At 35.1% G+C, this 22,911-nt stretch overlaps 2 protein-coding genes across 5 annotated transcripts; one reads left to right on the top strand and one right to left on the bottom strand.

The window, feature by feature from the left end:
- The first annotated feature begins 320 nt into the window (after window positions 1–320).
- LOC114288134 (putative inactive receptor kinase At4g23740) lies at window positions 321–4,201 on the top strand. 3 transcript variants are annotated; one of them, XM_028231615.2, is made up of 3 exons: window positions 321–597; window positions 1,697–3,037; window positions 3,113–4,201. In XM_028231615.2, the coding sequence occupies exons 2-3, from the start codon at window positions 1,780–1,782 to the stop codon at window positions 3,781–3,783; spliced, it is 1,929 nt and encodes a 642-aa protein (XP_028087416.2). In that variant the 5' UTR covers window positions 321–597; window positions 1,697–1,779; the 3' UTR covers window positions 3,784–4,201. The 3 variants fall into 3 exon arrangements, with proteins under 3 accessions (XP_028087416.2, XP_082738298.1, XP_082738297.1); XM_082882172.1 differs by having other exon boundaries at window positions 385–597; window positions 1,087–3,037; XM_082882171.1 differs by having other exon boundaries at window positions 404–597; window positions 1,084–3,037.
- Window positions 4,202–5,150: 949 nt separating this feature from the next.
- Window positions 5,151–20,282, bottom strand: LOC114288135 (uncharacterized). 2 transcript variants are annotated; one of them, XM_028231616.2, is made up of 4 exons: window positions 19,786–20,282; window positions 10,725–11,043; window positions 5,726–5,784; window positions 5,151–5,591 (listed from the first exon to the last, which is right to left on the bottom strand). In XM_028231616.2, exons 1-4 carry the CDS (start codon window positions 20,057–20,059, stop codon window positions 5,560–5,562), a joined length of 684 nt encoding a protein of 227 aa, XP_028087417.1. In that variant the 5' UTR covers window positions 20,060–20,282; the 3' UTR covers window positions 5,151–5,559. The 2 variants fall into 2 exon arrangements, with proteins under 2 accessions (XP_028087417.1, XP_028087418.1); XM_028231617.2 differs by having other exon boundaries at window positions 10,725–11,019; window positions 19,786–20,260.
- Window positions 20,283–22,911: the final 2,629 nt, after the last annotated feature.

Genomic DNA, 22,911 nt, shown 5'->3' with positions numbered 1-22,911 from the left:
CACACACCGCCGGGTAGCTCACCGTCGTTGTGCTCGCAGGTCGATCGGACTGGCAGGAGCTTAGAAGAAAGGAGTGCGGGCTTGCCTGAATATTTGCTCCCCGCACACTTCCCCAAATCCCCCAATCAAATACCGTATTAACTAACATCTCTTTATGTGAAATCACTACTTTGATCGGTGTCAATTATTCTTTAAAATAATTTTAAAAATATTAAATTTTTTATTAAATAAATATTAAATATCTCACATAAATATAAAATTATAGACTCCATACCCATATAGAATATTTAATATTTATTTAATAAAAAATTTAAGACAGCATTTTCATCCTCTAATCAATTTTGCTTCCGCAAGCATAAGCAGGTCAACACTTGATTAACCATCATCTTCATCATCCCCATCCATTGTCAACAACTAAAGTCTCCTCTCTCTCTCTCTCTCTCTCTCTCTCTCTCTTGGATCTCACACCAACAATGAGAGGCAATTAAAGGAGAGGATTGAGTGAAAATTGCAGAGATGAGAGAGAGAGAGAGAGAGAGAGAGACTAAGCGCTGATTGAAGTGTAGATTTGTCTTTTATTGCGATCTGGAAACTAAGGTGAGTTATTCTTTGCCTTCTCAAAACATTTATCTGTTTTAATTATTGTCTGTTTTCTAGATGAAAAAGACTCGGAAAATAGAATAGAAATCTACACTTTTGGATCCTGGAATTTTTCGTGTGTAGGAAGGACCTGGCAAAATTTTTAACTTCACTCTTCTAACTCTTAACTCAATCTGATTCAGATCACATACTCCAATTTTCTTTTTCTTTTCCTTTTCCTTTCCTCCAATTTTCTCAAGCAGCCAAACAGCGCAGAGGAAAGCTTGAAAAAGCAAAGTCAGTAGTATAATATTCATTAGGCTCTCTGTTTCTATATAAGAAATAATAAGAAAATAGACAAGAAATCTACACTTCGAATCCTGAAAATTTTCACGTCTAGGACCTGGTACAATTTTGAACTTAACTCTTATTATTAAGTCTAGTTCAATCTGATTCAGATCGAATTTTCTTTTCTTTTCTTTTCCTTTCGTCCATGTTTCTCAGCAGCCAAACAGAGCAGAGGAAGACTTGACAAAGCAGAAGTTAGTCAAGGGCCGAGGAAAGGAAGAGAGAGATGAGAGTGAAAATTTCTTTTCCTTTCCTCCGTTTTGATTAGGCTATGTTTTCTAGATGAGAAATAATAGGAAAATAGAAAAGAAATCTTCACTTCGGATACTGAAATTTTTTGCGTTTAGAACCAGATAAAATATTCAATTTCACTCTCCTTCCTTAAGTCTTAGACAATCTGATTCAGATCACACATGTACATATATGTGCATATAAACATCGAAGAGAGAAAGATGAGCGCAAATTTTATTTTCTTTTATTTTCCTTTCCAACATTTTTTTCAGCAGCCAAACAGAGTAGAGGAAAGCTTGAAGAAATAGAAGTCAGCAAAGAACGGAGGAAAAACCAATTAAACCTCAATTTCTATTTTCTTCTGGAACCAAATTAATATACATATATGTTTAATTTTGACCAAAACGGTAGAATTTAAAGCCTCATATTAACCAAAAAAAAAAATCATAAAAAAAAGGCCATATTTGAAAGTTTATATTGTTTGTGAGAACTTTATTTTGGATTCTAATTTTGATTCTTCTTTTGCAAATTCATTTAGATGAGCAAGAGTTAAAAAAACATTCAGTCAATTAACAAGACTCTGTGTGTGAGCTCCTTGAGTATTGGCTTGCGAGATCAGAAATGGGCATCAAGTTCATTTTCTTGGCGATTTTCTTGGCAGAAACTATTTTCCTACTGGTGAACGCCGAGCCAATTGAAGACAAACAAGCCTTGCTTGATTTCATACATAACATTTCTCATTCGCGTCCTCTCAACTGGGATGTGAATTCTTCGGCTTGCAATAGCTGGACCGGAGTGACTTGCAACCATGATAAATCTAGAGTTACAGCTATCCGATTGCCCGGATTTGGCTTTCATGGCTCAATCCCCTCGAACACTCTAAGTCGCTTATCAGCGCTTCAGATCTTGAGTCTGAGATCTAATCGCGTATCGGGTTCTTTTCCTTCCGATTTCTCCAACCTTGGAAACTTGACTCTCCTCTATCTTCAATTCAACAAATTTTCTGGCTCTTTGCCTTTGGATTTCTCAGTTTGGATGAATCTCTCAGTCATCAATTTATCAAATAATGGTTTTAATGGTAGCATCCCTTATTCAATTGCAAATTTAACTCACCTCACCGCTCTCAATCTAGCTAACAACTCATTCTCTGGTAAAATCCCTGAATTGAATCTCCCCAGCCTGCAATTGTTGGATTTATCTAACAATAATCTTACTGGTTCTGTACCTCGATCTCTTCAAAGATTTCCGAATTCGGCTTTCTCAGGTAACAATCTTTCCCCTGAAAGTTCATCCCCTCCACTTCCTCTTGTTCCTTCACTTCCTCCACTTCCTCCACCCTCTCCACCTGAAGCTCGTCCATCAAAGACGCCCACAAAACTTAGTGAATCTGCAATACTGGGAATCATAATTGGTGGTTGTGCTCTGGGGTTTGTGGTGCTTGCTTTTCTGATGATTGTTTGCTACTCAAAGGAAAAAGGTGAAAATAGGGTCCCAACCAAGTCACATAGAAAAGAAGAGTCTGTAAAGAAAGTGGTTTCCGGGATCGAACATGGCAATGGTGACGACAAGCTTGTATTCTTTGAGGGCTCTAATCTTGCCTTTGACTTGGAAGATTTGTTGAGGGCTTCTGCTGAGGTGCTCGGGAAGGGGACACTTGGGACAACGTATAAGGCGGCGTTGGATGATGCAATGACGGTAGTGGTGAAGAGGTTGAAAGAAGTGAGCGTGGCGAAGCGAGAATTTCAGCAGCAGATGGAAGTTGTTGGAAATATTAAGCATGAAAATATAGCTGCAATAAGAGCATATTACTATTCCAAGGATGAAAAGCTCATAGTGTATGACTACTATAGCTCAGGGAGCCTGTCTGCAATTTTACATGGTAAAACATTTTTCAAACACTTCTATTTGTTCAATTGATGATTTAAATGTTTTCTAATGAATCCTAATTTTGCAGCTAAAAGAGGCGAAAACCAGTCTCCGCTAGACTGGGAAACCCGACTAAGAATTGCAATCGGTGCAGCAAGAGGCATTGCACATATCCACATACAAAATGGGAAGCTTGTTCATGGAAACATTAAGGCTTCAAACATTTTCCTCAACTCTGAACAATATGGTTGCGTTTCTGATCTTGGTTTGGCGACACTGACAAGTCCAACAACTCCACCAGTGATGCAGACTGCAGGGTACAGAGCCCCGGAAGTAACAGACACCCGAAAATTGTCCCAATCATCCGATGTCTACAGTTATGGAGTCTTGCTCCTCCAACTTCTCACCGGAAAGTCTCCAATCCACGCCACCGGTGGCGATGAGGTTGTACACTTGGTTAGATGGGTTCAATCGGTAGTGAGAGAGGAGTGGACCGCTGAAGTATTCGATGTGGAGCTGTTGAAATATCCGAACATAGAGGAAGAGATGGTGGAAATGTTACAAATAGGGTTGGCTTGTGCAGTTAAAATGCCGGAGCAAAGACCTAAAATGGTGGATATAGTGAGAAGGGTTGAGGATATCCGACGGGTTGGTACTGGAAACCGGCCATCCTCGGAAGGTTCAACACCAACATTGACACCACTGATATTGACGCCGAGGGTGGATGAGATAGGATCATCCTCATCTTTTCCACAATGAGATAATTCATGTTGGAAATTATTCATTCATGTTGTTTGACTAATGGTGTGCCTGACAATAGTTAGTTCATCCAACACGATATACAGGTATTGGTCAAAGTAAAGGTCACTAGGCATGTTATTTTCCAAACGTCATACGGAGAATAAAGGAACCAACCCAATTCATGTCAAGTGTGTGTGTGTGTGTGTGGTTCCACTCTGGATTTTTATTTACTGTGCTTCCACTGATATTAGGTGGACTTTGATTTCATGATAGAACATTCATCACCAACCATTTTCTCACCCACTCAGGAATTTGTCATTGATGACTAGGATTTGCAAGTAATTGTATTCTCTAGTGGGTCACTTATTAGTATGTAATCGGTTCGGTCAAGATTACAGCAAACTTTAGTATCAAACTGAACAGTTTTATTTTGTTAGCTGAGGAACTCAAATTGGCCAAATGCTACTATTCAGTTTTGTTGATTTTTCAATTTAGCATACAAAGGACCAAGTGTTTTATGGAAATCTGTAAAATCCCGCATCAAAAATAAAGGAAATAATAAAACCAAAGGTCCGTTTGGAAAGAACTAAAGTGGACTTTTTTGGCTATTTTAGCCACAAAAAACAAAATAGGCTATTTTAGTCACAAAAAATAAAACATCACATCCAATCCATAATCATTATACTCTTCTCTCATAAAAAAAAGTCAAAAAGTTAAAAAGTCCTTCCCAAATCAAGCTTTTTAGCCAAGGCTAAAATAGCCAAAATAGCCAAAAAGTCAAAAAGTCAACCCACTTCCCAAACGGAGGCTAATAATCTGGAATTTATACCATGAATTTTACTCATAAAAAGGATGTGTAGTCAAAGATTAAACTCTTTCATGGTAGGTCCTATATACCTACAATGAATCTAACTCAGACATTGATAAGGTATAGCATTGGCCAGTTACCTTATAGAAAGAATCAGAACACCAAACAAAAAAACTGAATATGTAGTTAATTTCAGACGATTGGTTTGCCTTCCAAGTTTTTGCAAAACTCACTTGTATATGCGGGGAGGGGATCGGTGGGCTAGGGTTGGAACCCAGACTTCCTCTTCAAGCCCTCCCTACCACTGGGACAAGCTGCATGCTCCATTGCACGCGCAAAGTCACCTAGTTGGAAATAATGGGCCCACAAAATTGTTGGTTACGGGAGCCAGTGGAATATTATGATTCAACATCAATTAACAAAGGTTTAACCATGTTCATATAAGCATTTTGTGCACCCTCCCTGCAAGCTGGTTTTCAAGAGTGAATTCTACTCAAGGGTTCATATCACCTTCTAACCAGGGGAAAAAAAAGGATAAAAATAAATAAATAAAAATGGGTACACTTGCACGAGTAAATTGAAGCAAAGTAATGAAAGTTGCAAATCATTGCGACCTGGTTATCTCCAGGACAAAGTACAAAGAATCAAAGTCACAATTTGAAATGTCCCATCTAAGAAATGTCCGCAGTGGTAATCAAATTCATATTGACATGAGAGATACTGATAATCACAACTAGTACACGCATATAAGATTTGTTTGTAGAGAAAAAAGGAAAAACAATTACAACCAAAGATTAAATACACAAACAATAAGCTATATTATCTGGTGTGGTCTGGGTTAATGCTAAAGCAGAACTCAGTTTTGCGACCAGAAAAGAATCAATCACCTTTTTATGTCAACCAATGCTAACAGGCAAATCATTTCCGCACAATTCTTGTTTAAACACCGCTTGAAATTCAAAAACATCAAAAGCTTCGAGAGCAACTCATTTCCACACAATTCTTGTTCTAACACCACCTGCAATTACAAAACAACAAGAGCTTCAGGAGTTGAACAACAATTTAAGTTTAACTCAAACCAAAACATGCAAAATATGGTGTGGTAATATTGCACAGGCCAAATACTTTCTAAAGAAGATATGTATCACATACCTTCAACTTCCTCAAATTGAACTTCCTTCACAAGATCTGCGGATGCATTATACTCAAACCTGCAAAAATATGCGAAGCATGCTGTTAATTAAAGCAACATAAAAGTGAAAAAAAAAAAGACAGTAGCTAAACAAAAATACAAAAAGGAAAGTCTCCACCGAATTAATGAAAAATTTAGTAGGCTGCCAGAGAAATTTTCATGTATTTGTTAAATTCCAACCAGATCTCACTATTAAAAGAGGAATTCCTTGTATTATATTAACTAATGGGACAACAGTTGGTTAGATGCAATGTCTCCAAAATTGAGAGAACGATTTGATGTTAATGTAACCACTGTTGTAATTAATGAAAAATTTTATTAATTTTATTCATAAAACCACTCAGTTTTATTTACTTGCTACATTTCCCTCATCATCAACTATTACATCTGAAGACACATCACTATTTTTTACACTAATGATTACATTTCGTAAAACATTAGAAAATTCTGCGGAGTCCATAACAACTATTCCTTTACGATCAATTTCCTTTTTGCTAACACCAACCTCCGAAATCGACAGACCAGGATCAACATCACTAGTATCATCACCATCTCTGCGTACATCAATCTCAGACAAACTCAGATGACCTCTACGTTCTTGAATAACTGAACCACTTTCCCCAAAACCTCCTAACAACAAATCTCTTTGTCTCTCCGGTAAACGCACAGACTTAGTCCGTGTCAGAATCGAAATGGCCTTCAGTGGGGCACAATGCCAAACATCAACATTATCATTAGTATATTTTTTAGATAACACAACAATAAATGGGGCCCTTATTTGCGAATCTTCTAGCATGTCACTTGTAGAATACTTCAAATACCCCTTCATTTTATAATACGTAATCCCCCTTTTAATATTCGAATTTTCAAGTAGATACTTGACCATCCATGGCACCTTTTTGTCATTAATTGAACAACAACGATTCCCATAATAGACTAACTCGCATTGACAATCCACAGGGAAAAGAAACCACGCCTACAGACTGTCATTACCATCTAACCTCTGATCATAAACATTTACCCACTGGCATTGGGTGCGCAAAGGGGGAATATTTTATCAACTTTAATATTCTTTTGTTTGTATCTCAACCTCAACTGAGAAAATAAATTAGGTAACGCAAGTTCAATACAACTTAAATCACTTGCTGAAACACCTTCAACAACACTAGTTTTTATATCGTCCACCTTCATTCAAAACATGAACATTACAAATAAAAATACATAAATTATAATTTTAAATAGTCTTAAAGTACATTTGACTCCTTAACGCAATTTTGCATTCTTTTCCACTAACAATAGCAACCACTAAATATATGGCACCTTTTTGAATACTTCCAACATTTCCCAACAGCGCATCTTTGTAATCCGTCCAAACATCAACTGGGAAGAACCGGTCCACAACTTCTATCCCATGACGAATGTACTCTTTGTCTTTGCTACCAACGAGCTTGAATCTCATTTTCTTTAGCATCCGAAACCGGTCGGACTGGTCATGATGAACAATCCAGGTCTCAAGATTACCCTCGCCAACTCCAATAAATATCTTGTCAGGTGTGGGGACAAAATCTGACTGACTATTATCATTTATGATGAAAAATAATATGTGGTGGATCACAATTTCGTCTTTAGCATCTTGTCCCAATTGAACATTCCCAATTAATTTTATACCCTTAGCCATGATTTTATTTAATTGACAGTCACATCTCTTATTACCCAACTCAATACCATTAAGCAATCTCGCCACACCTTTAGTGTCAAATTTAACGTTCCTTAATTGTTCATCATACAATTGTAACTTCCTTACTCCCCTCTTAGTCTTCTTAATATATCGGGAAATTTTCTAAACATACCGTCTGCGAATGTATGCCGCCTTAAAAGGTGCACGACCACGATAACTACGCTTATATCCACTAGTTGCCGGTGTCCTTGGCCAGAGGTACGTAAAGGGATTCCGATACTGGCTGCTCATTACTCCCATTTTTTACAAAACACTTCAAATCTTTTATCCTACAAATTCTGCAGATTCTCTTACCTCTGCTAACCCTTATGTTCAAACAGCTTAGCTTTGATATTTTTGCCCTCTGCTCCTCATACACCGGAACAAACTTCGCTGGAGTTGATCGTCGCCTCTCTTCCCACAATCCTATTTGCCACGTCAAAAAACGATTTACACATATTTGAGTGAACTGCCCGTAATTCTCGGGATATTCTTCTAAGGAGTACAACATTGTATACCAAAACAATCAACAAAAAAAAAAAGACTGAAAAGGAGGGACAAAACAAGGTATCAGAAAACAACTTCACCACAATAGTTATCCCACCACAAAAGCATATTCCTCTATACCATCAAAGATGTTCTAGTACCAAATAAATAGCAAAGCTTCCCCGTGATTAAGTACGAAGATTCCCCGTGATTAAGTACGAAGATTCCCCATTCAAAATAATTCAAACACATTTATTTTCCCGCCTTTGCTTTATGTCTATCATTCTGCAAGAATATTTACTTTACAACCACGCAAACTACCAGAAAAGTGACACGTATATAGCACTATCTAACAAAAGAATCAAAAGTACTCACACAACTCACACTTGGGCCCGGGTGTGACTTCCTTTTAACCCCATCCATACACGTGTCCAAAAGTACAACAATGAACGGTCCAGATCAGCAGGAGGGAGGGGGGCGCTGGTAATATTAATACAGCGCCCCCCCTAGTCACACCACTCACACTGGGTTTTTTAACTAATAGGGAGGCCTTGTACGGCTGGTGTGAGTTCATTGTTTACTACTACAAAATGCTTCGCCAAGCCTTTTTCCGTTTCTATGCCAAGAATGTTTTCCTCACCTACCCACAATGCCCATGCCCAAAAAAACAACTCTTAGAACTCCAATCCCTTCTCCAACTAGCCTGTTGGCAATACTATATACTTGTCGCAAGGGAGCTCTACAAAGATGGAAACCCTCACCTTCATACCATGGTTCAATGCACAAAGAAGATCCAAACTACCAACTCGAGATTTTTCGATCTCACTAGAACCAACAGGAGGATCTATCATCCAAATATAGAAAAACTCCATTCTCCAACAGCAAGTCGACAGTATATACAGAAAGGGGGCGACATCGTAGAATGGGGAGAATTTTCATCTAAGGGGAAAAGTCTTTCGAAGAACAGAGACGAACTCTGGAGGGGAATACTTGCAGAAGTAGAAATGGATGAACAATTCTTTGCACCCTGCAAAGAAAGATGTCCCACTGATTGCGTCACAAAACACTCCCAATTAAAAAAATTTTAAAAGATCATTACAAAAGAGAAGCCTCCATATACTAGCCCCTTTAATTCATTTCCTTTCTTAAATGAAAAAGTAAAAAAATGAGCAGAAAATAATATTTTGTTTGTAAGTTGAAGTTTTGTACAATACGAGTTATGTCAAAATTGTTGTCTCTCCGTTTAGAGGGAAGACGACTGGATTAGATTAGGGATACACAAAAATAATATCAACAATTTATATACTGACAAAGAACTCTCATTCTCCTCTGATAACAAAAACCAGAACAACGGCCCATCCGCCCAATCTCCCTTTACCTCGAAGGACCCTCAAGAACAAGCAAAACCGCCTGGGCCAGAAGTCTCGGACGACACAATTACTTCTCCAGCAGAGTAAGCTTTAAGGGCTACAACCAAGACGCCGTCTACAACGTCATAGACGACATCAAATACTTGACAATCCCCTACCGAATTAATGAAAAATTTAGTAGGCTACCAGAGAGATTTTTATATATTTGTTAAATTGCAATCAGATCTCACTATTAGAAGAGGAATTCCTTGTATTATATTAACTAATGGGGACAGTAGTTGGTTAGATGCAATGTCCCCAAAAATGAGAGAATGGTTTGATATTAATGTAACCACTGTCATGATTAATGAAAAACTTTATTAATTTTATTTATGAAACCATTCAAAATTTTATTTACTTACTATATTTTCCTTATCATCAACTATTACATCTTGAGTCACATCACTATTTTTTACACTAATGATTACATTTCGTAAAACATTAGAAAATTCTGCTTAATTCGATACAGACTGTCGAGTATTTGATGTCGTCTATGACATTGTAAATGGCGTCTTGGTCGTAGTCCTTGAAGCTTATTCTGCCGGGCGCTATCTCTACTTCACATTTTTAGCACAATGACTATCTTGTCCCATTAATTTCAAAAGTTTCCCCATCAAATTCAGCTCAAATAACTTTGTAATACAAATTGATTATCTTCATAGTATTTTTCAACAATAATTAAATGCACATATCATGCATCCTTGCATGCATACGTTTGCATACACATGCACAATCACTAGTAATCAAAGTGAAGGAGATGAAGACTACCAATAGCAGCTCCCAAAAAATCTAACTAGCCATGGGTGCACATGTGATTCGCATGCAAAGATCTAAAATTTATTAATAAAAAAGATAAATAGGCAAACATCGATGTTTGAATCAATTTGATTTTTTAACCTGGCAGTGTGGGTATATAAAATAAAAAAATAAAAAAGGCATGACCAAGAGTTCACACCAAATGACCTATACACTTTATATAATTTTATACGCATTAAAACATGTCGAGTGTAGGAATTCAAGACATGAATGTATCAGCAGTGAAGAAGAGTGAATTGAATACAACTTGAATCTCAACTTCTCACGGTAGACACACAAGACTAGAACTCACAAATCAAGGTTGAAATGCATAAAAGGTTAAAAGGGTTCACCGATGATTTTGAACCAAGCCTACTTAGGAAAGCCTATAATCCCAACAAACAACCCTTTCACCACTTGATCAAAGCAGTTGTACAGACAGAACATTCTTACATATATTTCTTGATAAATGGTTGTGTGATGGGAAAGGAAAGAAGATAAAATAAAATAATTATTATAAGCATAACGAGTGACAGCATAAGATCCATTTACCTGTTGGAGAAAACCACCTCGAGTTCATAGTCGGATGTGCTCTTGTTAGCTTCTACCAACAGAGTCACAATTTGAGTCTTTCGAGTACTAGCCAAGAGCATATCATATTCTGTTGGGATGATAATTGCAAGGAAATTGTCACTCAGTTCACTCAAACAAAACTTGTCTACAGCTGCCAGGGCAATCCGCCTTTTAAGTGTATCAGTCTCCGGGTCAACCATGTAAATGGCAAAGTCAGTAATTATAAGAATACGTCGTTTCATCTTTCCTGAAGCGGTAAACTTCAAAACTTTATCTGCGAACAGAACTTTATCGTCACCTGTGGAATGGAAGATGGTAGTTTGGAAAATAACAGAAAAAGCATTGATAAAAAACTCTCGGATTGACAGTGAGATTTTTTACAATTAATCTAGTATGCTCTAAACCAATGAAGGCATTTTTCATTCCCATATTAAACATTCAGAGAACTGCTCCAACCCCAACCACCCAAATACACTTTCATGTATTGCATGCAAGAACAAAATATACCTTACAGAAATGATTGTGAGAAGGGATGCTGCCCTTTGCATGTGAGGTGTAACTAACTTGGAACAACGCCCATGCATTAGCATTAATATTTCAAATTCCTTCATCTTACTTTAGTTGTCCAGTTTTCAACAACTCTTCCATTTGCCATCATCACCATCTCCGATGGTTGTGGGGATTTCTTGTTCTTTCAACAATCAGAACCAAATATCAATTCTCTGCATATTTATTCACTTATCTTTTGTTGTAGTGTCCACTTTCCAACAACTCTTTTGTTTACCATCACCTATGAAGTACGGATACGGACACGGACACGGACACGGACACGGACACGGCAATTTCAAAAAAATGGGGACACGGACACGGCGAGAGACACGGTGAATTTTTTTTTTATTAGATATTTTTATGCGTTATGTAGATTCATATTATATTCATCCTAAATCAAAATTAACAAACACTAATATAGTAACATTAATTCCATAAATATAAGAGAGGGAAAAAAAATTATAACCATTTTTTTTTATGAGTGAGGAGTGACTTTCTGGAGAAGAATGCCACCATAACCAATATCAGAAGCATCAGTTTGAATAATTTTGAATGAATTCTCAGTAGGAATACCAAGACAAGGAAGAGACTTAACATATTGTTTGACTTGTTGAACAATAATAGTATGAACAGAAGACCAAAGACGAGGGTTATCCTTTAACCTATCAAATAGAGGTTGACAGACTTTCCGACATTTTATTGGTACCCCTACTAATATTTATTCTCGCATACATGATTAACTTAGTAATCTTACCTATCCAACTTTAAGTGATTTTAGATGGTATAAAGATGTATTTACTTCCAGAGTTATGTTGAGAGAAGACTATACTAAATCATTTTGGAAAGAAAAATTTATTAATGGATTACCTAGTTTATTCGCTCACAAAATTAGAGAAGTTCTCAGTCAACCTACTGGTGTTATTGAATATGATAATTTAACCTATGGTGATATAATTAGCACGATTCAAAAAGAAGGATTAAAAATGTGTATTGACCTTAAACTTAGTCAAAAAGCCACTAAAGATAAACATAAAGCTAACTATGAATTAGGAAATTTCTGTGAACAATATAGTTTACCTCCTGTAGCACCCTCTCGTAGGAAATCACATAAATATTCTAAACATAAATATAAATCCAACTATAAATACAAAAAGAACTATTCACCTTCCAAATCCAATGATAAATTTTATACTAAACCCAAAAAGAAATATTACAAAAAATCTAAATCTACTAAAGATATTACATGTTATAACTGTGGTCAAAAAGGTCATTATTCTAATAAATGTAAAGAAAAACAAAAATTAAAAGATAAGATTAATCAATTACAAATCAATGATGAATATAAGAATCAAATATTTGAAATCTTTCAATTAAACCAATCTGTTAGTAATTCATCTTCTATTAATCCAGAAACTTCCTCTGATAATAGTTCACCTAGTAGTGATTCTGATAATAATATAACCCTAGGATGCAATGATGTCTGCTGTAAACCAGTTAAACAAATTACCGTTCTTACCAAACAAACTCAAGAAGAATCTGCTCTCATTGACTTAATTAGTAAATTAGATGATCCTACTCTAAAACAAAAATATATTGATAAATTAAAATCTCTATTAATTCATTCAGACAATAAACCTAAGTTTGATAAGCCTATTATTAGTCTATCCAAGACTTTAGAAAGATTCAAAAATAAAACTAAAGAAATTACGTTACAAGATAAACAATCTGAGATCAATCAAATTAAACAAACTATCAAAGATTTGCAACATAAAGACAGAAAATTAGAAGATGAAATTATTACTCTAAAACTTAATCACAGTTTAAATAATTTCAAACCCAATTCACATCAATCACGTCATGAATCTGACAATAACTCTGAACATGATTTTGATCATACTAATCCTGATAAACTCTTATTTGATAATCGATCTCCATCAAATAATCTTGAAGACAAACGCTTAAATCTAATTAACAAAATTTATATTCAAAAATGGTATTCAAAAATTAAAATTGTTGTTGAAGACTTTGTAATCGAATTAAGTGCTTTAATCGACACTGGTGCTGATTTAAATTGTGTCCAAGAAGGATTACTCCCTATTAAGTATTATGAAAAATGTCATGAAAAATTAACTTCTGCTAATGGTAGTCAAATGTATATCAAATATAAATTACCTAAAGTTCATGTTTGTCAAGATAATGCATGCTTTAAAACTTCATTTGTTTTAGTTAAAAACATGACTGACAAGATCATTCTAGGTACGCCATTTATCTATTTACTATATCCATTTACTACATCTAGTGAAGGCATAACTACTCATGTTTTAGGACAACTTGTTACATTTAAATTTTTATCTCCACCTGAAATGTTAGAATTAAATCAATTAAAAGATTGTTCTATTTCTCATACTATTAATAGATTAACTCGACAGTTAAATTTCCTTAAAGAAGAAATCAATTATAAACGTATTGACCAACAATTGACTGATCCAGTTATTATTTCTCAAATTAATGATTTTCAATTAAAATTAGAATCCACTGTTTGTTCGACTTTACCTACTGCATTTTGACATAGGAAAAAGCATGTAGTTACTTTACCATACATTAAGAATTTTAATGAACGACAAATACCTACTAAATCTAAACCCATTCAAATGAATCATGATTTACTTGAGATGTGTAAAAAAGAAATTAATGAATTATTAAAAAATAGAATAATTAGCCCTAGTAAATCACCATGGCCATGTCCTGCTTTTTATGTTAACAAAAATGCTGAATTAGAACAAGGACTCCCTCGCCTAGTCATTAATTATAAACCATTAAATGCTGTTTTAGAATGGATTCGATATCCTATTCTTAATAAAAAAGATTTGATTAAACGCCTTAGTCAAGCTGTTATTTTTAGTAAATTTGATTTAAAAAGTGATTTTTGGCAAATCCAAATTCACCCTAAAGATAGATACAAAACTGCTTTTAATACACCATTTGGTCAATATGAATGGAATATCATGCCCTTTGGTTTGAAAAATGCTCCTAGTGAATTTCAAAATATAATGAATGACATATTCAACCCATTTAGCCATTTCTCTATTGTTTACATTGATGACATATTAATTTTTTCAAAATCAATTACTAAACATTGGAAAGATTTAACTGCATTCTTTTATACAATTAAAAGTCATGGTTTAGTTATCTCTGCTCCTAAGATTAAATTGTTTCAAACTAAAGTTAAATTTTTAGGCTACGATATTCATCACAATACTATCCTCCCTATTAGTCGCTCAATTGAGTTTGCGTCTAAGTTTCCTGATGAAATTCTTGATAAAACTCAATTACAAAGGTTCTTAGGTTCTCTCAATTACATTGCTGAGTTCTATAAAGACCTCCGGAAAGTCTGTCAACCTCTATTTGATAGGTTAAACGATAACCCTCCTCCTTGGTCTTCTGTTCATACTATTATTGTTCAACAAGTCAAACAATATGTTAAGTCTCTTCCTTGTCTTAGTATTCCTACTGAGAATTCATTTAAAATTATTCAAACTGATGCTTCTGATATTGGTTATGGTGGCATTCTTCTCCAGAAAGTCACTTCTCACTCAACTGAACAAATTGTTCGCTACCATTCTGGTGTCTGGAATAAAGCACAATTAAATTATAGTACTATTAAAAAAGAAATTTTATCTACTGTTTTATGTATTCAAAAATTTCAAGATGATATCTTAAATCAAAAATTTTTACTTCGTGTTGATTGCAAATCTGCCAAATATGTTTTAGAAAAAGATGTTTAAAATCTTGCTAGTCGACAAATTTTTGCCCGTTGGCAATCTATTTTAAGTATTTTTTATTTTGATATTACCTACATCCCTGGTTGTCAAAATTCCCTTCCTGATTTTCTTACCCGCGAATTTTTACAGGGGGTAAGGGATGAGTGCTACTCCACACATTGCCTATATTAAAACCCAAATTACCCATTACACAACCCTGATACGCCAAGTTAACCACCGTATGCATCGCCTCAAATTAGCCAAACCTACTACTAAAAGAGCTCAATATATTAACCACCATCAGATTAAAGCTCATCGCCATTTACTCATTGATTACATTAGTCATTTGAATTACTACCAGAATTATTTAGATCTTCTTTCTGGTTGCTAATCATTGTTTCCTGTTTCACAGATGTCTCGTCCAAGGCCTCCTTCAAAGGCTTTGGTCCCTTCTTCAAGTAAACCTAATCAACTCCATGTTCCGCCTCCTTTGGAGTCAATCACCCAATCTCACTCCATTGAAATGATTAACCGTTACCAAGTTCTTGGTAACATTCCCGGACCCAATTACTCATCTGCTTTGGCTACTGATCCTTTTGCCTCTTCCAGCCAAACGGTCTCAGTCACTCCATTCCCTGCTAACCCCGTCAGGTCATCTCAATCTGATTATACCAAATCACACACCACCAACCTGTTCTACAAAGAACCCAGTCATCCCAAGAGTCAAACCATTAATGAAATTGCTAAATCCTATTTTGGCTCTGGATGCCATTTCATTCTCTCACATCCAAAGAAAACACTCTCCTATTACAAAGATATTTTGATCCATCATCAATTAGTTCTGATCAAACCAATCCAGGATAGAACCTATGCTTACAAGCTTCTGTATCATTCTATTTACATCCACAACATTGTTTCCTTAGCTGAATGGGGTCCTTATCAGCTTCGTGATTTACCAGGACACACTATTCAATACAATTACCATGACTACATAGATGCCTGGTTCAAGATCTTCTCGTACCAAAATGAAAACTTCAGTCACTCTTGGTTCATTTCTTTTGATCAAAAATTCAAGTCAGAATTACCTTTCTGGTTTTTGAGATGGTGGACTCATTATGGCGCCATCTCAGATATCCTCCCTAATGAATTGATTGAATTAATTAATTATTTTGCCTCTGTTTACCCATTCACTGCTCATCAGAGATCATTTCCATCATTGTTAATTTTTATGTCCAAATACAAAATACCCTGGATATTCAAATGGCATTATGGAATTGATGATAAAATAGTCATTCGTCAGCATTCAGTCAAATGGTGGGCTAAATTTAATGTGCCCCGCATATTTGAAATTGTTCAAGAAGAATTCCCCATTAATCAATGTGCTCCTACTCCTGCACTTGCTCATGCTCGGTAGAACCCAACTGCTGCAATCAGCCAAGGAAGTCAACCCAGTCTTCCTCCGATCAATCTTGGAAGCCCCTCATCTAGTGGTTCCAAGCCCATACCATCCAAGTCAAAAATTACTTCATCCACTGATAAATCAAAGTCCAAGGCTAAGTCCAAAGCTCCTGCAGTAACAGCTCAGCCAAAGACTCAATCAAAGCCCAAATCAAAAGCTAAGGCTACGCCCATTACGTCTCCTGCTCAGCCCAAAGTAAAGTCCAAAACCAAGTCCAAGTCATCCAGAGATGAACTGCTTCAATTAGCCCGCAAACTTGTGGACCAAGCTGAAGCCCAATCAACTTCCAATTCAGATAGCTCAAAAGAAGGCTCAGGAAGTTCCCATTCTTCTGAAGGATCAACTACTCAACCCATCTCATATGGACGTTCTGAGTTCCAAGATGCTCAGGACCCACATGCCTGATCAACATAGGATTCTCTATAAATATAAATTAGCTTCAATCAATACTCTTTTTAAGAAAAGCTGCTAATTTGTATTTATATTGAACCCTTATTTAAATGATCCACCGAAAGTGATAAATAGTAAAAATTACTGTTCACTTTTACTATTCACCATCACTATTCACCCAATTAACTTTTGTGAAAAGCTGCTCAACTGTGCAATCACTCCACCGAAAGCAACCGACAGCATCTGCTTTGCCCATGCGCTGCCAGCTGCTTTCATCAATCTAAAGTCACATGGCTACTTTATATTTCTATATATTGTAATCACATGATAATCACTCGGCACTCTTCAATTCAGGATCTTTCAGTGTTTTGAAAAACCAGAGAGCTCTGAGTGAAATTTACCTCTTTCTGTTTGTACCTAGTTAAGATCCTTGCAGTTGCTACGATTGTAATTGTAAGTTATTTTATGTATTTTAATCATGTATTTTAATTAAAAATTTTATAACTTTTATATGAGATAATTTTGATTATTTAGCGCATATATTCCAACTCTGTTGTTCAATTTTAATCATATTTGATTTCGTAATCCATTTTCTTCATTTCATTGTTGTTTCCGCCTTATTTCCAACTCTGTTGTTCAATTTTAATCATATTTGATTTCGTAATCCATTTTCTTCATTTCATTGTTGTTTAATTATAACCATTTTGCAAAATTTGAACTAGACATTTTTTCTATAAATTATAGCCATTATAAATTAACATTAACATTAGAATGATAATTTTTTTTTTTTTACATACTGTGTACATATATATAAACCTATAATTTTTTTTTAAAAAAAGAAATACAACTTTAGAGATATATATATATATATACCAAGAGAGAGAGTATGAGAAACAAAGAGAGAGCAAGAGCGAGAGCGAGAGAGAGAGAGAGAGAGAGAGAGAGAGAAACAGAGAGAGAGAGAGGCTTACCTTCGAAGTCTTCGATCGACTGGATGGAGGTGGATCAACGATGCTCAAGTCGACTAGATGGAGGTGGATCGACTGGTTCTAGTTCAATGGATGGGGGTTTTCGATCGACTAGATCGACTATCTCACTGCCAACTGGTTCAATGGGGGTCTTCGTTCGATTGGATCGACTGTCTCACTACCGACTAGTTCAATGGATGGTATAAACAATTTATACATCGTTGTTTTTTTTTCTTCTTCTTCTTTTTAAATATTACATTTTGACCTCAAATAAATATAACAAAATTAAAAATGAGCCCCGCCATGTCCCGATATGGACACGCGTGCCCCCGCTGTGTCCCTTACAAAAAAATCATTAAATCGTGTCCCGTACGTATTCCCAGCGTGTCCTCGTGTCGGACACCGCCACGGCACCGATTTTGGAGTGTCCATGATTCATAGACCATCACCATTTCCGATAAAAGTGGGGATTGCTTGTGCTTTCAATAATTAAAACCAAATATTAATTCTCTACATATTTATTCGCTTACTTTTGTTGAAGAGTGGGGTGTTCAATGTACTTCCAAAAATATAAACAATAATTAGACCAAGTTTGGCAATAGGCTACTTTAGCCAAAAAGTCAAAAAGCCACTACCAAAAACATCAACTCTTCACTCTACTTGTCTATATATCTTTTTGTAAAAAATCAAAAAGTCAACTAAAATAGCTAGTTCCCCAAACAACCCTTAATGCAAGTAACTAAACCCACAAAAGGAAAAGAAAGAAATTGTGTGGGGGGGTGCTCTAGCCCCCACAAACAAAGACAGTTTTTATAAGAAAAAAAAGGTCCTACGTTTCAAAATTCCTATATGCCTTTATATGAATGTTCCATGGACTGAAACACTATCACAGAAAGTTCCAGGTTAAAAACACAAGTTGGCGATGTACAAAGAGTCATCCCTACACTAATTATTACTTAGAAACATGGTCAATGCTTCAAGATCCCAAATGACATTAAACATATAACGTAACAAAAATGTTTAAATACACCACACCAAAGAAATGAATTTTATTCAAAAGGAAAGTAAAACACAGAATCATTCTATTTCCACCAATTTGCAGTGAGCTACAGCTCACAATACACAAATGCGTATTTTAACGAGTAATGACAAATTTCGAACAACTCAAAATTCGCTAAACAGTGACCATCGCCTCCAACTTCAAGTAAACTGAGGATTTTGATTTTGTTCGGTGTTGGATAATGGTGTATTACCCTTTCTCAAACGACCAACAAGAGCCTATGCATACTAGTTGGATGTGAAATGAGAGAAACAAACTAGCCCAGCCAGGACCTAATGATCAGAAGATAGTGACGATTACATGCAGTGTCAATGTTCACGTAAGCCTTCAAACTTCTAAAATCCCAACTCGTAATCAACTGAAGTAATCAATTTCAGAAAAACCCTTTATATACTAGTATATTGCCTATTAATTATTTTCAAATTATACAAATTCGTCGCTTCTAGATTTTAAATAAAAATTAAGTGGTCCTTGCCTCTATAGACTATATCTATGAAATGAGAGTTCAAAATATAAAATTTAACAATTTTCACAAAAAATAACCAAAATAATAATAATAATAAAAATTCTCACAACTAGTGCCGACAAATTATGCATTATATAACTTCAACATGAACGTAGGGAAATATGTTTATTTATCTATAATAATGCCCATGCTATTATTCACATTTTATGTTAAGTAGAAATTGATATTATAATCTATACTTTCTTTCATCCCTGATTACGAATCAAAATCAAAATCAAAAGTTCATCCTCAAATTTCCAAACTTTATCATCAAACAACAAAATAATAAAAAATTCGCAATCAAATCAAACCAAACCATACCAAACCAAAAGCAATTATGAGAATTACCTTGTTTCCGAATAATCTTCATGAGAGAGGGGCGGGAAGGGACGTCGATATAGTCACCCCTGTAATCTCTATGACGAGAGGCTTCTCGGCGGACCTTGACTCCCATGAAAGGTTCTAGATCTTCGGTGGAATTGTGGTCTGAAGGTCTGAGTTTGGTACTTCCTTGATCTTCATCGCCATAGGCTAGGGTTTCAGATGCGTTTGCTTCATCATCATCGTCTTGGTGTTGGGCATCGCGGATCGGGATTCTTCGATGGGACTGAAATCGGCTCATTGTGGTGGTGGTGAAGAAGAGGAGTCTGGTTGGTTGGCGTAAAGTAAACGCTGTAGAGCCGTGAAGAAATCGCCGGAGACGTGTTTAAGAAGGCTGGAAAATTGGGAGGGAGACCGCGGGATGGGAAAGATGCAGCTGGTTGGTAGACCCCATCAATATGTCTCAAGTGTGGACTCCACGCGTTTATAATCTCACACTCACGGGAGGTATAAAGAGGGGTTGTGTGTTTTGACTTTTTACGAAATATTGAAATATGGATTGAGTTAAAACTGATGTGATAATGTGATTTAAATAATATGATATAATTTAAATAGGATAATAATTTTTTTAATTTTTTTTAAGAGATGTCAAATCTAATCTTAATTATGTATTTAATAAAAAACTTAGGCCGTGTTTGGAATGATTTCCAAATGTTGATTCTACCCTTACGTTCCAATATGATGTTTAGGCTCATTTTGGGAAGTGGGTTATAATCCATTTCCTGGATTATAACACAATTCATCTCTTACAAAAAAACTGCTTATAAGCAGCTTTTAACCAAAAAATTGATTATAATTATCTTTCCAAAATAGCCCTTGGATAGAGTTTTAGAACTAATTTTCCACAACTCTGCAGAAAACTTTGCGTGTGAGTGTGATTTTCAATTTTTTTTTTAAAAAAAATTTGGCCTAGTCGGTCGTCTCACCAGTCATTCGGCCGGTTGACTGGAACAGTGCAATTTTTTTTTTTTGCAATTGACATATTTTAATTTTTATATATTCGAAAAGAATATTTTCTGAATTTTTTTTAAAAAATTATGTGTTTTAATAGAATTTTGAGTTGTATATTTGGTTATGAGCTGTAAGTTTTTGTATAAAATGTCACATCAAAAATTCTCACTCAATTCAAAACTCTTTTACCAAACAAATTTTTCACATTCAAATCATAATTTCAAAACTCACAAATTCAAAATACAACTCCTACTCTCAAATTATAATTAAAAAGTTCTACCAAATGCAACCTCAGTACTTCTAGCGTGACCTAACTTTTTATGTAGGTGTAAAATTTTTGCATGAGTCTATGAAAGGTTTTGTATAAAATTTAATAGATTATTTAAAGCAGAAATGAGCCGTAGCTCGACACCAAGGGCTCGAATTGGCTCGAAAGAGGGAGAAGAGAAAGAGAAGGGAGGGAGAGGAAGAAGGGAGGGAGGAGATCATCGCGCAGCACCACCGCCGTCGCCTCGCCGCCGATCGTTGCAGCTTTAGACCTTCGCCTCGCCGATCGTCGCACCACCGCCACCGCCTCGCCGATCGTCGCAATCGCAGTCACAGCCCCGCCTCCTCTTCCAGCCGATTTTTATGGCCCCCTCCCCTCCCCTCCTTCCTCCTCCTCCTCCTCCTCCTCCTCTTCCCTTCTCTTCTTCTCCCTTCTTCTTCTTCTTCTTCTTCTTCTTCTTTGTTCTGCAACAAAAATACGAAAAAAAATAAAAAATAAAAAGAAAAAAAATCGACACCAAAACGACGTCGTTTTGGTGTCGAGCCAAACTCGAGCCACGGGTTTCGAGCTACGTAGCACTACCGTATTTAAAGTTTATAATATTTTTCTAATTGTTATTTAAAGATTTGATTATTTTAGTTTGATTACAATATTTAGGATAATAGTTAGCTCTTTTAGTAGTTAATTTAATAATTATAAAAGAAAAAATAAAGTGATTGGATATAATAATAATAGTTAGCTCTTTTAGTAGTTAATTTAATAATTATAAAAGAAAAAATAAAGTGATTGGATATAATATTTTATCTTATTAATTATTTTAATTTATTTTATTTTTATTAATTATTTTAACTAAAAAAAATTAGAAAAGTCATATTCCAAACACGCCTTGGTCCTGGCCGTGAACTTGCCTTTCACTAGTCAATTGTGCCATCCTCAATTTTTTTATTATTTAAAGTCGTATCTCAAACAGGCCTAGGGTCCTGGCCGTGAGCTTGGCTTTCACTAGTCTCAATTGTGCTATCCTCAAAAATTTTTAATTTTTTTTAAATAAAAATTATTTTCATAAAAATAAATATTAAAAGATATTTTTAAATTTTAAAAAATTATTCATACCCTTTAAAAAAATAAATTTATATGAAAATGGTGAATATTTGTGTTTTAGAAAATTTTATGAAAATAGATTCTAAAATTCAAACCAACGAGAGTCATTTTAAAAAAATTATTTTTGAATAGGTATTTGTTTTTTTAGTGGATTTTTAAAATATATTTTACGTAAATTTTTTTACTTTTTAGATATATTTAATTTGAATAAAAACTTGCATGCATTTCTGTTTGGTGTTGGTTAAATTCTCCCCCTCCCTCCCCCCCTCCCTCCATCCATTTTTTAGAAGTATTTAATCTTAATGTATAGGAAAAAAAATTAATTACAATATAAAAAATCATTAAAGACAAACGAAAATTCATCTAAAAATAGCTTTTGAAAATCATTTTGTTATAATTTTTTTTTTGAGCATTCCAGTCATAAATGCAAATTTTAAAATTTTGAAGACAATTGTCTCAATTTTTTTTTTGGGTCTAAAATAACAATAACAATTTAAAAGAATGTATTATTCTTACTTAATTGTCAATCAATTTACAAGTCTATTTATCTGTCCACATTTCCGTCACCAACGGTGACTATTCAATGAATTTTTGGCGCCAATAAATTTCCAACCAATATATTTCATTATGTCTTTATATACACCTTTCTTATATTTTATTAATTTTAGTTCATTTTAAGATTAATTACCTTCAAGTCCTCTTTGTAGAGATAATAAAAACCCAATTCAAAAATTAAATGGACTTAAAATTTTAATTCGATAAAAATCTATAGG

Source organism: Camellia sinensis, chromosome 8, assembly GCF_055761805.1.
Source record: "Camellia sinensis isolate YWXY chromosome 8, ASM5576180v1, whole genome shotgun sequence".
NCBI lineage: Eukaryota > Viridiplantae > Streptophyta > Magnoliopsida > Ericales > Theaceae > Camellia > Camellia sinensis.
Note: the sequence above shows the minus strand (reverse complement) of the source record. Positions and strands in the feature narration are given on the sequence as shown.

Bases quoted from the DNA above. Each gene is read 5' to 3' on its own strand.
- LOC114288134 (XM_028231615.2), top strand. From the start codon at position 1,780: ATGGGCATCAAGTTCATTTTCTTGGCGATTTTCTTGGCAGAAACTATT. The intron at 3,038-3,112 runs GTAAAACATTTT...CTAATTTTGCAG, and splicing joins CCTGTCTGCAATTTTACATG to CTAAAAGAGGCGAAAACCAG.
- LOC114288135 (XM_028231616.2), bottom strand. From the start codon at position 20,059: ATGAGCCGATTTCAGTCCCATCGAAGAATCCCGATCCGCGATGCCCAA. The intron at 11,044-19,785 runs GTAATTCTCATA...TCCATTCCACAG, and splicing joins GAAGATTATTCGGAAACAAG to GTGACGATAAAGTTCTGTTC. The intron at 5,785-10,724 runs GTAAATGGATCT...ATATTTTTGCAG, and splicing joins GAGGTGGTTTTCTCCAACAG to GTTTGAGTATAATGCATCCG.